Source organism: Anas platyrhynchos, chromosome 3 (genome assembly GCF_047663525.1).
Source record: "Anas platyrhynchos isolate ZD024472 breed Pekin duck chromosome 3, IASCAAS_PekinDuck_T2T, whole genome shotgun sequence".
NCBI classification, from domain to species: domain Eukaryota; kingdom Metazoa; phylum Chordata; class Aves; order Anseriformes; family Anatidae; genus Anas; species Anas platyrhynchos.
Window position 1 is genome coordinate 23,640,921 of NC_092589.1, and position 17,007 is coordinate 23,657,927.

Genomic DNA, 17,007 nt, shown 5'->3' on the forward strand with positions numbered 1-17,007 from the left:
AGATGACTTAACCATTGATTATATTAGGATGGTTTTGCCAATCAAAAAATTTGTAATCAACTTAGAGGTTTACAATCAATATAGTCCTTTCAGTAATACCCTTTTACCATTTTGAAACAGCATTCTACATCGTTTGCTTTGTTTTGTTTTTTTTTTTAAACTAATAAATACTACCAGCAGAACAATTTCCAGTGCAGTGTATTTCACAAAGTAGGTATGGATATCTCAGAAGTCTATTAGAAGGACAACCAACATCTTTCCAAGAAAAAAAACATACCTTTTCCACCTTCCAGCAATTTCTTTACAGAAATCCTACCCAAAGGCTCTGTCTGTAGAGATGAAACTTTTTTTGGCCTCTTGCTCACTTGGCTGTGCAGTAGTGTCTGAAGTATCAGACAATCCTCTAACTGTTTCAGCAGAAGTTGCCAATATTCGGCATCAAGAGAAAGTGCTTCCCAGGATTCCGTGTCTGAACCTACAATTATTTGGGAAAACTAACAGAACATAAAAACTGTTTTAGATCTGTTCACTTAAAGTAACATGGTTTTGTTTACGAAAATGCACAGTATTAAAATTGAAAGCTATATCTCAAGAGCTACTCTATTTTAAAAACAGTTTAGCTTGAAATGTGTATATGAACTGTTACGGAAAGATAAATTAATACCCCACACTGCTCATAGTGCTCAAGCCACACAGATTCTTAACAAAAAGTATAAGGAAACAAAAGGACTTGAAAGGCCATCTTATAATTATTAAGTTCACGTTTGAAGGGATTCTAACCTACTTTTTGACCAAAGAGCTTTAATTCTAAGTCCTTGAATACAATTTTTAATTCCTTACATATGATTATTCAACCCATATTTCAATCTCCTACCATATAAAAAAATATTTATTACACCTCATGCATCTGGAAGAATTGGATGATACCTTATCTGTGCCCTACTTTGATATTCTCATGTTAATCAGCAAATAGACTGATAGGAACCCCAAGATTTTTTCCAGGAGGTTGCAGACCTGATTTTTAGCTTTATCATACAATCATCATAGAAAGGCTTGGATTGCAAGGGACCTTAAAGATCATCTAATTCCAACCCCCCTACCATAGGCAGAGATGCCACCCACTAGATCAGGTTGGCCAAAGCCCCATCCAGCATAGCCGGATATTTAAATATGCGTAGCAAATAATTCTGACATATCTTTCATTTACCTCAGCATAATATTCTTCACATTCGAATACAAATTTTCAGGCTTGCAGGATAGCATGCTTGTGCCCATGTCAGAACAACAAGTGAATGTTGAGGATGTTACTCTATTACAAAGACAGCAATTTGCATGGAGCTGACACAGTAAATAGCACTGAGATGAGAAGTACACAGTGACTGACCTTCTTCTCTGTCACACTGTCAATTATCTGTGCAGTAACAGAGTTTCCAACGTGAGCAGATAATAAGGCAGCTGCATTATTTTCAGACTGAATACAAGCTGTTCGCATTTGCTGCCACCAGGGGGAAACGGACTGCGTGTCCCAGGACTCATCGATAGCAACTGCGGAGACAGAGACAGTAGGAAACTTAACTTGGGTCATGAGATGTTAGAACCAACCCTAAAAGCAGCACTTATTAATGCAGCATGTATTAGGAGCAATTTCCAATTACTCTACATTATCTTGTTCTAGATGTGTAGCATACAATTCCTAGATTATATGTCAAATGTAAAATAAAGAGCAGAACATGAATTACTCATTCTCCAAATTTCACTCATAGGCAACAAACAGACAACAAATCTAAACCACTTGGCAGTAAATCCTGCTGAACACTTAACTAGATTTAAGGAATACAACAAAAATGACACTTCACAATTCAGCCAGCTTCCTTTGTGATTCAAAACACTATACCCATTAAATGCACCCACTCTAGCTGGCTCTCTTCAGGGAATCTCATGTTCAGCAGAATTAATTTGTTCAGACAACAGCAACAGCTTACTCATGCTTCCAGTTTCAAGCTGATAATGGTGTCCTGTAGTGAACTACATATAAGGGAACCTGGCAGAGAAGTATCTATAGCAGTTTTATGTGAGGTAGAAGAATCCATATTTGTTCATTCCATTATCTGGGGTAACTTGTGTAAAGTTGACTTTAGAGAGCACCCCTTGAATTACGGAGTTGTATAGTAAACAAATGTTGCTAGAATAATGGTGTTGGTGTCTCAACATGAGTTCAAGCAACTCAAAGGACTTCTGAGTACCAGGCAAGCAAAAGAGTCAGAACTATACACAGAAAAACAACAACAAAAAAAGAGGAAAGCGATATGAACAGCCACCTTCTGGTGCCGAATAGTAGTTGTGTCTACTTGTTGGTGAGTGAGAAAGCAAGGCATGAAGCAGGCCTTTAATTGCAACAATCCTCAGACTTTGACTGCATTTTTAAGTTAGTTGCTTGTTACAGAATATATCAAAATGCAATATTTAGTCCTGTTACAGTTTTTTGAGTGAGGGAACTAAATGATAACATGGATTCATCACAAAAAAAAAATAATAATAATTAACAACCACCGAAAAATTCTAATAACTAACATCTGCAAAAAAAAATCTAGTAACTAACATCCACTGTGTTTAAATGTTCCAAGTGCACATTTCACCTTTCATTTTGCTCAGGAGTGACAGCATAGTATACAGGCAACTGGTAGAGTCTTGTTTCTCTAGAATGTCTTTTTCCCTGGAAAGCCATAAATTGAGAAGGAGTGACTGGAAAAGAAGAGAATACAAAATTAAAGCAACAGAAGAAACTGTGATATTGAAATACCCGATGCAATCACTTTCTTGAACAAACTGTGTGTCATGGAGCTGAACTGTGATATCAATGAGTCCTTATACTAATATAGAAGGTTAAAAATATATTGCATAAGGAACTCTGACAGACTGAAAGGAAACTATACAATCAGTGTTTTCTAAAATATCTGAAAGATACTCTTCTGAATGCACAGACAGCTCATATAAGTTTGTTAGCAATCTGAACTTGGTAAAAAATAGTAGTTGTTAATATTACAGTTGAAAATCTTAATACAGCTAAGTAATACATCAATTTTAATTACTTATTAATTAAAAGTAATAGGTATTTCATTCATCAGGTAGTTGGTGGAAGACAAGTAGAAAAAAAATTACATGTAGATGAAAGAAAGATGACTGTCTCAACACTACTCGTGATTCTGACGAGTTTACTTCGACTTTTTTAAAAAACTTATTTGCTTATTGTAACAAAGAATTATAACAAATGTCTCTGTACCTGAAATTAACTACTCACATTATTTTTGTTTCTCTTTGTAAAATAAATTTTCAGCAAAACTTTACATGACAACACTTGTAGTCTACTCAGTGCATACTCTAGAAGTTCCCACTAGCATGGCCACATTTTCTACTTGAGGAATTGATTTGAAATCTAAGTGGTAAGTGTAAATATGAGCAACTAAAAAAAAAACAAACGTTGGGGGCATATGAACATGAAAAACAGCCTGAGAACATCATTAATCAAAAGGCCAACATTCATATTTTTCATTTCAGTGTTTTGTTTCTAAAACCAGAACATTTTAACATACATAATAAATACCTTACTAAATATCTTACCAACAATACTTGAGGGCTAAAACCTGCTGATTCCAATGCATGACACATTTCCTCTGCGGAACTCTCTCCACACAAACACTTCCAAAAGAAAAAGTTGCCTGAAGTAAAAAGATTAGTGAACATGATGAATGAAATCCAATGCCACAGCCTCTCCCTTACATTTATACAAAATCTATTGATCAGGTCCTACTGAGTGCAATAAAAAGGACTAACTTATGTTGAGGATACTCTGACACTTTACCCTTGGTGGAGAAGGTGGTTCATTACAAAGGGCATCAGTGTTTCTACCATTACAAGAGGCAGAGGAAAATGGATTTATCAGAAAAGTTATTGTACTGTTATTAGTTCCATTCAAGGAATAGCTAGATGTGTTGGACAAGTTTATCCACTAAGTAACTGTGGAATCATACTGTATCTAGTATAGCAAACAAGATGTACTTCAAGCAATTAAAAAAAGAAATCCAAAACAAACCAAATACATAATCCAAACTTTATCAGAGCTACAAATCTCTGAGCATCCCTTTGAGGCAGGGGAAAATTGGAAAAACATCTTCAAGAAACCATCCAAATTCCTCAGCACAATATTCATATTTAGAACAACAAGAAAAGCTTCTATAGATAAATCAGGGATAAAAGGAAGAATAGGGTAACTGTGAGCCTTCTCCAGAAGGAAATAGGAGACCTGGTCACCAGGGATATAATGAAGGCTGAGGTACAAAATGACATTTTTTGCCTTAGTCTTCACCAGCAAGAGCTCCAGTCACATAGATCAAGTCACAGAAGTCAAAGACAGGAACTGAAAGAACAATGAACTGCCAATGTGGGAGAAGATCAGGTTCGAGACCAGCTAAGGAACCTAAAGGTGAACTAATCCACTGAACCTGATAAGATGCATTAGCAGTTCCTGAGGGAACTGGTGGATGTAGTTGCTAAGCCACTAACCATATCTGAGAAGTTGTGACAGCCTGGTGAAATTCCCACTGACTGGAAGAGGAATGAAACACCACACAACAATGCCGGTGTACAGAATTCCATGTCTGTACCAAGAATTTCCCAGAAAAGAAGTCATGTGGAAAGACAGTGCCTTTGAAACAGATTTAACCCAACTTACTTCCACTAGATGTTTCTTAAGAGCCTCTCAAGGTCAGTTTGGAACAGATTTGCAAAAAAAAAGCTGAGTTCAGACAGCAACTCTAACGCACACCCCAACAGACACCTCAGCAAGGTTCCTGACCTCTCCCACCATCAAAATTTCGTATCAGTGTCAAAAGCCTCCCCAGCTCCAGAAATTAGAGGTCTCTATTCCCTCATGTAATGGTTCTGGTCATCTCTTCTCATCTCTGAGGTCCTATACATGAGGTAACTCCTATCATTAACTAAACTCTCAAGGTGCTGTAACCATGAAGAAAATGAGAATACATTTGCTCTTTGAAGTACCTAGTTACCACTGTCCAACTTAGTGGTGTTAATAAATGAAGAGTGATAACATCGCTTTAGGGTAAACATATCCACATATGTAGTTAACTTGTCTTAATATCCACCTAGGTAGAAAGACTTGTCCCCTGGCTAAAAAGGTCAGAGTCTAGAACTATTACTGTCACAAATTTCTTTGAGGTAGACCAACTTATTAGAGGACTCCAAGTTCAGACTAAAATATTTATTGTTTACATCTCAGAATATAAACGATCTTTAAGGTAACCTGACAAATAGTTCAGTAGCTCTTACCTAAAGCCACGTATTTGCTGTCTTCCATATTTTTCACATTAATCACATCCTTTTCATACTCTAAATACTCCAAGAACATTTTCACAGACAATACATCATCATTCTCATCAGCAAACTGAACAGAAGTTTGGGTGTTTTCTTTCTTGTAGTTCTCCAGCAATGTTTGGAGCCTCTGAAAATCTTTCTCTTCTAGCCGAAGCAGTTTAGCCAAGTCCTTAAAAGCAAAAGCCCCCAAAAATCTCATATCCCAAGAATATTAATTATTTTTTTTGTTTTAGAGAAAAACACAGCAAAGACTTAAACAGAAGTCAGAAGAGTCAAAATATTTCATTTTGAGCATTAGAAATATCTTTTTAAAAAGGATAAAATGATCAATAATCAGTTACAACTATAAATAATAATCACATAATATATAAAATATATCATGATCACACATAATATTCATAATATATAATGTATATAATTCTATTATAATCATAATGGATTAAGGAGACCTTGTTTAACTTAATTTTTAAGGACTTCACTAGGCATGTTTCCCACACTTAGATCTTGCTCATGGTGTAGCTATTGCCCATATGGGCATTTGCTTGATAATACCATTCTGTATATCTTCTATTAGTTTATAAGCACTTGTCATTTATTATTTAAAAAGCAAGCCAAATTACGATGCTGACCACAGAATTCTGCTTAAGAGCCCATCTTCTAATGTTTGTGCAAATATCAGAATTCATGATTTCCACTGGTCCCAGAATACCTCTCCCTAATTAAGTTGTTAAAAATATGCTACTCTAGATAAAGGACTGAAATCAGGGGATCCTGATTCTATTTTCACTTCTGTCTTGACTTTCTGTGACTACCAAATAATTTTAGATATATTATTTACTATGCATTCATAAGGTAGATAAAAAAAAAAGATCAATAGAAGGTACTACAAAACAAGTACTTCATTAAAAGTTTTAGCCTACAAAAATGGATTTAGTTTACCTACTTATTTTTATCCAAGGCCCTGAAAACATTTTATACTTAAATCATTGTCAATTCTACAAGATAACTGAATTTTGAATTTACTCACATTTTCTGAGGGTTTAGTGTCTTCCTGTATGCTTTGGGAATTTAGTTTGCTCACTAGTTCATAAAGATGTAACAGCTTTAGCTTGTTTGCACAGAACTGCAGTAGTCCTTCATCCACACACTCGAGCTCTGAGGAAGAAAAAGACCCTGCATTTTAACTCGTATATATAGCCTGAAGTAGTGGAACATATTTTGCAGCCACATTAAACTTCTCCTTTTTGAAATCACACCAGAGGACCTATATGTCAATCTAATTTCTGATGCACTGCTGTTTGCGAAGATTACTTCTAATTCCTGGCATTATAAAACAAGAGCTATTTTTATGAGACGTATTAAAGAGAAAGATATCAGGCTCATTTTAAAAATGAATGTGGTTGATAATGTGGAACTGAACAAAACAAATATTTGTCTTTTCCTGAGCTAAGGCCAAACCACAAATTGCCCCAAATTAAAAGACACTGAGTCTCAGATTCTTTTATCAAGAAGTAATTACCAAACTATTACCTTTTATTTGTTCTGCCAGTATTTTAACATAGCACACCCATTATATCAGAAAAGAGCCTGACATCTATTTATATGAATTCAGTTTCATCTCTGCACAACACTGTCATTTTTATTTCTACAATCTTAGTCTTGGAAATCTAATGCATGTAATTGTTTCTGAACTTTGAATAAAGCAATCTGAATATATGCAGCTAACACCAATGCAACGTTGAATAAAAACTTATTCCAACTTATCTGCTGGAAAAGAAAACATTTCACAGGGATTCTAAAAACACCTTTCTATACGGAAGGTATCTCTAAATCCATTAACTTCATCTACAACAGCTTCTAAATATGATCTTCTCCCTATGAAGTTTAAACACTATTGTCTCATTGCTATTAAAAAATCCTACAAAGCAGAAAAACGCAGTGTTTGCCACACACAGTCACTTGACCTCTTCTTCACAACCACAACATTCATGGAGTCTGGCATCTGTTTCACATTATCTTTTGCCTACTAAGCATAAGTGGAAGATATGCCACTTCTCTTGTGAAATTAGAAGACTGGAACATTAGGAAAGTTTGTTCTTTATTGTGACTGTGAGAAAATAATGTTATGTATGACAATACGGGATTAATGGGAATAATACACAAAAATACACACACAGACCTCACTAAGTATACAACTGTCAATTCCTCTTCAGTGGAAAAGGACACTTAAAAAAGAGAGTTCTTACAGAACTGCATATGTGAAACTCCCTCTCTCCTTTAAACACCACTTCAAGAAAATGGTCAAAACCACGAAAAATGTCCTCAGCAAGATTTTCCCTCAAAGCTTTTAAAATATGAAAATGTGTTGCCACATTCTCAACTGAAGCTGTCTCAAGGGAAACAGCCATTCTAATTGGCAAACAGTTTATTTAGAACTATGACACAACAGTGATAGGGATTTCTTGACTCTTATTGTTAAGAGTCTTCTCCTCCTAACAAGCTGAAATGAATCCAGGGAAAACAAACAAACAAAAAAAAATGCACAGATTTCTTCTGCTGAGAAGTCACAACATACACAAAATGGCAGGCACATGCTTCTCCTCTTTATTCTTCAATATCCAGCTGGATCTCCTAAATAAGGTCACTTCAAACACAAAGAAGGTTCTCCTGATTTGGAAAGATCCCAGTGCATTATTTCAAAGAAAGAACCTCACAGACTTTAGCAACAACGTTGGTTTTTTTGAATGGATAATTAATGGATAATGACAAAACATGAAATTTAAGTCAGTGAAGCTTACCAAGAGAAGACACTAGGCATCTGACCAGAATTCAGATACTCAGTGCCTCCAGTACATTAAGATTTACAGATCCAAAGTACTATATCTTTACTGTCTTCCTACGAAAGAGAGAGAGAGGACTGAAATATCTTCAGTCTGTGAAGCCTTTTATCAAAAGGAAGCTTTTTTCTAGATGCAAGTGCTCAGTCCAGTTAATTTATTCTTCTTTTTATGTACAATCACAAATTGTTATGTACGTGGCAAGTATAGCAAAGCATATTTTTTAGCAAGCTATTTGCTGTCTGCATGCAAAAAAAGATAAATTTGTAGAAGCAATATACTATGAAATCTAGCGTCAAAACTAAGCAGATCAAGTCTGATACCCCTGTGGAACAGAGCAGTTCTACAATTGCCTTACAGCACTGCAGACAGTGCAAATGCCTCTCCGTATTTGCAAAATAAATATCCACCTACCCTGTTTTTCTAAATTATCCATTAATGTCTGAGTGATGTTTGTGAGAGATGAAAGTGGCACGCGTTCACTTGTCAATATACTTTCCAGAGCCTGTCAAGCAGACATTTAACAGAATTAAACATTTACTTCATTTTACTGTTAAAACATATAAAGTAAGCCAACAACAGCAAAACTTTGACAACTATTTTCAGCTTTTTTTTTTTTGTCTTCACATATACTTGTGGCATATTTTGATTCTATAGTAAGGTCTGCTGGTCTGCTCTATTTTTATTATTTCAATTCTTATCATGGAAGATGCCTTGAGGAAGGAACAAGTCAATATAATAGCTCAATCATTTGCTTCAACTCTAGGAACAATTAAAATGTTTTTAAATATTTTAAAAGCGTTTAGTTCTAATCTAATAACACAACATTTTTCTAATATTGAAGTATACTGACTTTAAATATTCACCTGTTTCTTTGTAGCAGGGTATTTAATATCAAGTATTAACTCCTTCGCTTCAGCTTCAATCGAGTCTGCAAACAAAGACGATGATGATATTAATTCATATTTGTCAAAATGGATTCTGACAAACAAGTCTACCTCCACCACAGCTGAGATGTACATGATCAGTTCATGCTACAGAGCTGAAGACAACATTAGAGAACTTGTCAAAATAGGCTTGATGAAAACAAAACAACACCTCAGTGGCATTTCCAAATCTATCTTCTGTAAGAATTATGTATTATTTCAAGGACGAAGGATATAGAGATTCAAATGCTGAGCATTACATAGCATAACAGGTTGCAAACAGATCATGTTTCTAGCAAGCACTCAAAGTAGATTTTGATCAAAGATTTAACTAGCAGACAAAACTTATACTGGATCTTTGCATGAGATAAATTTAATCCAGTAGTTTACAAAAAAATACAAGCCACTTAAAGATCATAATTCATAGCACATGCAGCTGTTAGAAAGCACTGTTATCATGCCTGTGTTTCTATACTTACAGGAAAAATAATAGACAAACCATTTAATAAATAATTTCTTCAAACTGTATGTTAAGAGAACCTACCTGGATCTGAGGCTTTAGCTTTGAGTAAAACATTTAACTTCTTCACTAGATGCATATCCTTTGCTCGCTCACTTTTTTTGTCACTGTAGAGAAATAATTTAACTGTATGAAGAAAACTGAAGTTTTCTACTTTACATTTATGATACTTTAAGGTAATGTTATATTAATAAAAATAAACTTAATGATTAAAAAAAAATAATGATATTACCAGAGTAGTACTCAGCCTGAGAATGAACACAAGAATCACTCTCTATAAATAAAATAGTTTCTAAAAACAATAATGAAATTCAGTTGCTTAAATAGAGTCCATAAAGTCCTTACCTCAATGCAAAATGAAAAGGTACATGGACAGTTTTTACACTTCCAGCAACTGGATCAACAAGACATATCTGGTAAGTCTGGGGCTGCCATCCCTGACTGGTCACATTGTTTAAACCCATTATTTTATAACCAGGATACAATAACCTGAAACCAATGAAAAAAACATGGCATTTACAGTTAAGAATGAAATCAGCAACCTTCAATTTTCATATCTTGAATAAAATGGTACTTTTTTTTTTTTTATATATATAAAGCTAAAGCTTAACAACTGCTAGATGTGTTTATCAGTGAAGTCTGTAGAGTGATGAAGCATGACAGAATCCCATTCTATAAAACAAGTTGCTGCTTTCACTAGAAACACTCCAGAGAATGCAGAAAAAGCCTGCCAGCGCTCTCCACTTTTGTCACTGGAATATGCATGTACTGGTGTACTGCACCAACACAGCTTAGTGTGCCCACATCCTAACCAGTTCTTACCGACAATGCTTCCCCACATTGAAGGCCCCAACACGAGGCCCTTGCTGTGTGCTCCACACTTCCAAAATTCCTCTCCTTGGAGCATAGATCACAAGGAACTGAGCCACTCTGCTTGGACACTGTGCATTTCCAAAAGGAGAATAATCCACCTTCTCAGTTTCCCTCTCATGAAGGTCCTCTACAGTCTGTATCCAACCAACTTCTGCATCACGGTACCCTTTGTAAGAGAAGACAGAAATCCATTAGTGTACAGAAATTAATGCAAGATGAAGATACATTACCACCCGCTTACCAGTGGCAAGCTGTCAAACTTTTCAATAGCCCGATTCCTGTTAAGCTTTAGTCCCTGCACTCAGAGCAGGGCCCATCAGAAGACTCGTCAGAGACAAACCAAATGCTGCCTCCTGCAACACTTTTGCAAGGAACAAGTTCTTCTGGGAGAAGCCACAAAAAAAAATAAAAAAAAAAACAACCCTCACCTGGCCTGTACTTTCAATATTGCATCAATGCACAAACTTCTCAGAGAAAAGAGATGCGTCCAAATTTCTTACATTTCAAAACTAAAGAGAAGATTTAATGAAGAAGGAAACTTGCATAGTCAAGTAGGATATATAAGTTTTCGTTCATATGTTTTTCTGATTAAAATGCAATTCTTAGTAAACAATGCTCATCTTCGCTTTCTCTCTGGGTAATGCAAGTACAAACTCTTACAAACTTCATAAACAAAAGAGGAAGAAATATTCTGCTGACATCACTAAATGCAATGTTTTATAGCAAGCGTGAATGAATACTCCAATCCACAAGTGAAACGTTAATGCATAGAACAAGCTGACAACAAGATATATTACACCAAGAAGACTGCAAAGTATTCACAACTGTATTAATGATAAAGATATGGTCCAAAATATTTAATTAATTAGACAGATTTGCTTAAGACAAACAAACAATTTCATATCTCAACACTCTCACTCAAAGCTGCTGTAGGGAAAGGCTGGCAAATGTGTCTGACAACCAAAAAAACCTTGGGACTCTGACAGTAGAACCTACATTATATGAAGCTCTCAGTAAGGAAGAAAAGATTTATTAAAAATTTTATTTAAAAATATTTAAAAATTTATTTAAAAATTACTATAGCTATTACACTGCCAGCATGTCCCTGAAGTTGCTACTATATTCATGACCACTAATCTGAACTGTCAGGAGAGAGAGAGATTTACTACCTATACACAAAACATCTCTCTCATCTCATTAAAAAAAAAAATGCAAGATTTTAATTCTGTAGACAGAACAGATGTTATAAGATTAGGTATGATTACAATTTGGAAGCTTAACATCTACATTTCCTTAAAAAAACTCAGTTCAGAAGACACTGAACACTCACTTGCTATGCAGTAACCATGATGAAATGACAGTGTAACGAATTGTGTGTCCTCTAAGCAGAAGTTTGAAAAATCGTTTACTTTATCAGCAGAATTTAAGAAGATACTACAGATTATCAAGCGAAGAAATCTTGGATAATAGAGCTAAAGATCTTTAAAAAAAAAAATAGGCCAAAAGTGTTCTGCTGGGATACAGACTGCATGGAAACAATACAAACCAAACTGTTACTATATGCTATTTCGGTATTACACGGATTGGTACAACAATCCCCATATGGAGTTCACAACAAATCCATCTTTAATATTCAGTTCGTAATAAGACAACATACTAAAGTCTTTCATAATAATGGAATAACATTTGGAATTCTAAGTCTGAATATAAGAAGCCACGGTATTTTTGAAAGATATTTGCTGTATTTACATATACTATCATACCTTTCCACATGCGAACTGCAAGTCCTCTTGTAACATCCAGTAAAATAACTCTTCCAAAATCATCTGTTACTGCTGCTAATGTGTTACATGGAGAAAGACAAATCCTTTCACCATGGCGACGGGAATCTGGAAGTCCAAACCTAAAAATCAAAGAAAAACACTAGATACAAATTTTTCTGAGAAATACTAAACAGTATCTTATAAAGACTAATTTTTCTCGTGCTATTTTTCCTACCATAAAGATTTGGGTAAAATGAAGAGCAAATGATGACAACTCTTTGTTCTGTCTACTGAGAGATCCTGCAGGTCTGTCAATGTCCTACTGAAAACCAAACTTCAGAAACTAGGATAAGCAGCTGCCTTGGCAATGTGTTGTCACACAAGGTTCTCAGAGCAGTGTGTTACTTCGTAAGCCCTCTCTGACTGCCAAACAGTCTTGAAAATACTTTAAATTCAATCTTGATTGTTCTTCCTGATTTCTTAGCCTTTTATCAGCCTTCTTGAAAGCATTAAGCTACAACCTTTTTTCCCCTGTTCTCTCTCCTCACACAACAGGAAATGGGGATACTTTTTTTTTTTGTTGTTGTTGAGAGAGAGTCTTTATGTTATAAGCAACAAGCAACTCATGCAGCTTCTTTTAAGTATTTCAGTGATAAACTTCAGGGGATGTTCATGCACTTACACTACCATTAAACTGTGCAAACTGTTCTTTTACAGCAACAAACAAACACACAGTAGAAGTTGAAGAAACGTATAATTTGCACAGAATAAAACTGAAATGAAACAAAGCTTAAAACAAGTGATCAGCAAATTATCATCACGGTTTAAAGTCAGAAAAAACAAACAAGTTCAGTTATGCACTTTTCAAAATAATTCAAATAATTAAGAAAAGATTTTTACAGCAATTGAGACAGTATTATCAAACTTGCCTCACTGCCAATGGGGTTGCTGGTTCAACTTTTGGTTTCTGTTTTTGGGCAGGTTCTTCTTCATGTTTGCTCTTCCAACCAAGCCAGCCACTTGCAATAGAAAATGGTATTAGGAGAATTATACTAATGTTTCTGAAAAAAAATCCTCAAACTATTAGGTAGTTACTAAATAAAAATAATTTAACATCATTTTTTATTTCATTACCTGGCAGCGTGAAATAATGCTGAAGTCAGTTTACTTGCAACTGCTAAGGCAACATGAGACAACAGAGGCTGTGAGCTACCCTGAAAGGAAGAAACAAAAAGTTTAGGTAGTTTTTTAGGCCTCCTATGAACTTTCAGCTTAGAAAGCACAGCTTTAAGACTCTACAAAATTTTAGTTCATTGCCCCCAGGAAGAGCCATTCTAACATCTTTACCATTTCAAAATCCTCCCACAAGTCACTGGTAGCTCAGTAAATTTGTCTGCAACAGAAGTTAAATAAACTCTGTGTATGAGTTATCATGGAGAGTTAGCTGGTATATGGCTTTGATGTCCTTGCAAATACCAATGCTAACAGTTCTGCCAAAAACATATTGCAAAAGCAAGTATAAAATCAAAATTCCAATTCTATCATTTTCAACCAACTTTTAACCCTGGTAAGGCCAGCACAGATGTAGGGTCTGAATGTACAAGACACACACAGCTACATTGCCAACCTTCTCCTCCAATACAAGAAACAAAGGAAGTTTAAGCGTATTACAGGCAACATTAAGCAAAAGCTGTAGCTCTCTTCTACAAGTAGCATTGTCACTGTATGAAGTCACCACAGTATACTCAGGCCACATGCATGACCGAAGCCCAAAAGCCTGCAAAAATCCCTAAGAGACATGTTTACACAATCACAACCTAATTATAAATAAAACCTCAGATTACCTAATTTGCTATAAATTAACAAATTTCTATCAAATTTGTTTTAGGATAAATAATTAATTGACAGAAACCTGTGGTAAGACGCTACTACCATTACCAAATGATTCCAGTTTCTGATGAAGAGGGGGAATTATCCGCATACAATGTCTGTAAGAATAACTTAGAAATAAGAACAAACATTATACAGAAATAAGAACTGTGTTCAAACAGTTTCAGAAAGTCAGCTTTGTGGTACATACCTCCAGAGCAAAAAAGAAACCAGTGAAAGGATTGGATCCAACAGTAACATACTGAGACATAGCAGGTGGGCTGTTTTTTATAGCTGCATTGTATCCACCTATATTGGAGGCAGTCTTCATTTGGTCAAAAGGACATAGTGTCATGATGCCTAACAAAAACATTAAAGTGAGTGTCTTATACTTTCAGAACAAAAACATGCAACGCAAGTCTAAATACATTCCTGCCTTGCTTTCTTGACTGACCAGCCAAGATTTGGGAAGGAGTACCTCTAACCATATACATTCCAAAGAATACAGCAGAAATAACCTAATGTCTTTTAGTTAATTATAATGCACAGTTTGCTTGTTTAGAAGAGCAAAAGTAAGACAAAGCGTCCAAGTTTTCATTAAAAAAAGCTGACTTGTGATGATAAAAAATAGGAACAATCTTACATGATAAGAAAAGTGAAGCTTCCCACATATTTCCTGAACATTAACAACTACAGAACCAGCAGAGATGCACACTGAAGAACAGTATCAGTATTGGAGAGTTCAGCAGCAAAACACATCTATTGATGGTTAACCAAATGCACTTTGCTTGCTTGTTTAGCCCTCTTCTGACCTCCCACATGATTTGTGAAAAGATGGAAGAGAAATGAAGTTTACTGTCACTCAGATCTGCCTGTCTGACAAGAATCTGGGCTTCTGCAAATTCCTAAGAAGTAAAAGTTGGAGTCTAGAAGTACATTTGCCTTTTTTGAAAAGGCACAATCTCAAATTTTAGTTTCTTGATATGCTAGATTCAGGCAAAACCGCCATCAGGCTGAACTTGCCTGCCAGACAGTTCTTTAACCTGGCAGAAAAGGGAAGAACTGCATCTGATCTAGTCTCTCTGGTCTGTTTCTTGCCAAATTAGAAGACAAGACAGCTAGCACTGTAATATCCTTTCTCTCCCCTCAAATGGACAGAGGATGCTCAAAGAGACCAGTAGACAAAATACAATGTACTTCTGATGGTGGTTAATTTTATCATTCATTACACCAGCCTTCTCCCAGTATTTATTTTTATCCAAACACTACCACTAATAAGTGCTATCACCTCAAGCTTAACAACACTAAACCATTCAATTTCATTCAAGCCAAATATTTGAAAACAAACAGAAATGCTTACCAATACTAGCATGGTCAACAATTGTATCCACATCCTGCAAACCCCACTTCTTATAAGCCAGTGGTGGCGGCTGAACATTCTCATTGCCAGATGCTGCAGCTGACAAAATTTGATAAAACACAGAAAAACCTCTACTGAGTCAAAGACAAAGCAATAGCATAATAAAGGAAAAAATGAGAAGATTTTAAGTTTATGTTTAGAATGTGCAAGACAGTCAATATCACTCAGGCAACTTGCACTCTGAGGACATTTTCTGTTGTGGAAGGAATCTGCAAACATACAGTAGATGCATCCACATTAAAGGACAAGCAAGGAAGATACAAATTTCACCTTGATTTGATATCTGACAAACCTAAGTAAATTTCATGTAGTGTAATGTTCTATTAACAGACTCAGAAATAAGTATTTCCTCTTAAACATACCTCTTGCTACCTGATTGCGACATGCGCGAAGGGACTGAAAGAGGCTGAAACCATCAATTGTCACAATTGCTGCTGGATACAAGATACTTAGTTCTTCATTCTGTGAAAGCAAATGGGAGAAGACAGTTACTGTTCTAACAGTACAAACTAGAAAAGAAGCTGTTAACTACACAAAAAAAAGCATTACAACCAAAGAGTTAATTTCTAACAAGCCCCAGGCAGCAAAACTACGAAAATTAAGTATTAAGTATTAACACTGTCCCATATATGAACAGTTATTTAAAGCCCATCATTTTATATTTTTTATCTTCTTTCAGTGACTTATGTTTGCTTAATATATTTTATGTCTTAGAGAAAAAACAAAAGTTACAGCAGCTTGTGAAGGCCACAGAAAGACACATTTATCTAGAATACAACTGTCAAGGAATTTTGTCAACAAACAAAATTCTCAAAGGAGATTAGTATCTGAATTACCAACCCCTTGGGCACAAAAATGTCATATAAATTGGAAGATTCAAATTCCTTAATCTTTCCATATTTCAAAACTGAACGTCATACTAAAAATCACATGAGCATCTGCATAAAGCAAGCTTGGAAGTTTCTGTAACTTCAATGTTTTTTTGCATAAAGCATGTCAACTCAGCCAAGAGCAAAGAAAGATGACTTTTCTACTAAATAGCCTGAGGTCTACAAGAACCTTCTCTATACAGGAAATACTCAAAATTACATGCAGATTCTTAGCACCACCTCAAATAAACACTTTTTTTTTAAAATTTTCCACTATCTTCTCTGTGAAGCAAGTGCTTACAAATGAGTATGTGTAGCTCTTGGCATCTATCAAGATGTGTTTTCTCCTTTCATCAATATATTATCATATTTTGTGCACATAAATGAAAAAACAGGAAATGAATGAATCCTTCCTTTGCAACACTGTTACAGACGAAACAGAAACAAATCTACAGAGCAAACTCAAAAAGTAAAAGAAAACTTGAATCCTCTAACTATACAAGCAAAAATAGTTCTAGAACAAGAAATTCATAGTCTCTTGT

General features: G+C 35.3%; 1 protein-coding gene across 3 annotated transcripts in view; it reads right to left on the bottom strand.

Moving 5' to 3' along the window:
• Nucleotides 1-17,007, bottom strand: part of RAB3GAP2 (RAB3 GTPase activating non-catalytic protein subunit 2) — a 45,123-nt gene that overhangs the window by 11,055 nt on the left and 17,061 nt on the right. For 2 of the 3 annotated variants that reach the window (XM_072035526.1, XM_038175995.2), the window contains exons 8-24: nucleotides 15,959-16,058; nucleotides 15,537-15,635; nucleotides 14,388-14,536; nucleotides 13,442-13,521; nucleotides 13,237-13,326; nucleotides 12,308-12,447; nucleotides 10,494-10,710; nucleotides 10,017-10,160; nucleotides 9,696-9,778; nucleotides 9,092-9,156; nucleotides 8,640-8,730; nucleotides 6,416-6,543; nucleotides 5,344-5,557; nucleotides 3,619-3,716; nucleotides 2,637-2,742; nucleotides 1,385-1,545; nucleotides 278-494 (exon numbers count right to left, since the gene is read on the bottom strand). In XM_072035526.1, the coding sequence (XP_071891627.1) occupies nucleotides 278-494; nucleotides 1,385-1,545; nucleotides 2,637-2,742; nucleotides 3,619-3,716; nucleotides 5,344-5,557; nucleotides 6,416-6,543; nucleotides 8,640-8,730; nucleotides 9,092-9,156; nucleotides 9,696-9,778; nucleotides 10,017-10,160; nucleotides 10,494-10,710; nucleotides 12,308-12,447; nucleotides 13,237-13,326; nucleotides 13,442-13,521; nucleotides 14,388-14,536; nucleotides 15,537-15,635; nucleotides 15,959-16,058 (2,182 nt within the window). The remainder of the gene's footprint in view (nucleotides 1-277; nucleotides 495-1,384; nucleotides 1,546-2,636; nucleotides 2,743-3,618; nucleotides 3,717-5,343; nucleotides 5,558-6,415; nucleotides 6,544-8,639; nucleotides 8,731-9,091; nucleotides 9,157-9,695; nucleotides 9,779-10,016; nucleotides 10,161-10,493; nucleotides 10,711-12,307; nucleotides 12,448-13,236; nucleotides 13,327-13,441; nucleotides 13,522-14,387; nucleotides 14,537-15,536; nucleotides 15,636-15,958; nucleotides 16,059-17,007) is intronic. The other variant, XM_072035527.1, reaches the window with a different exon arrangement.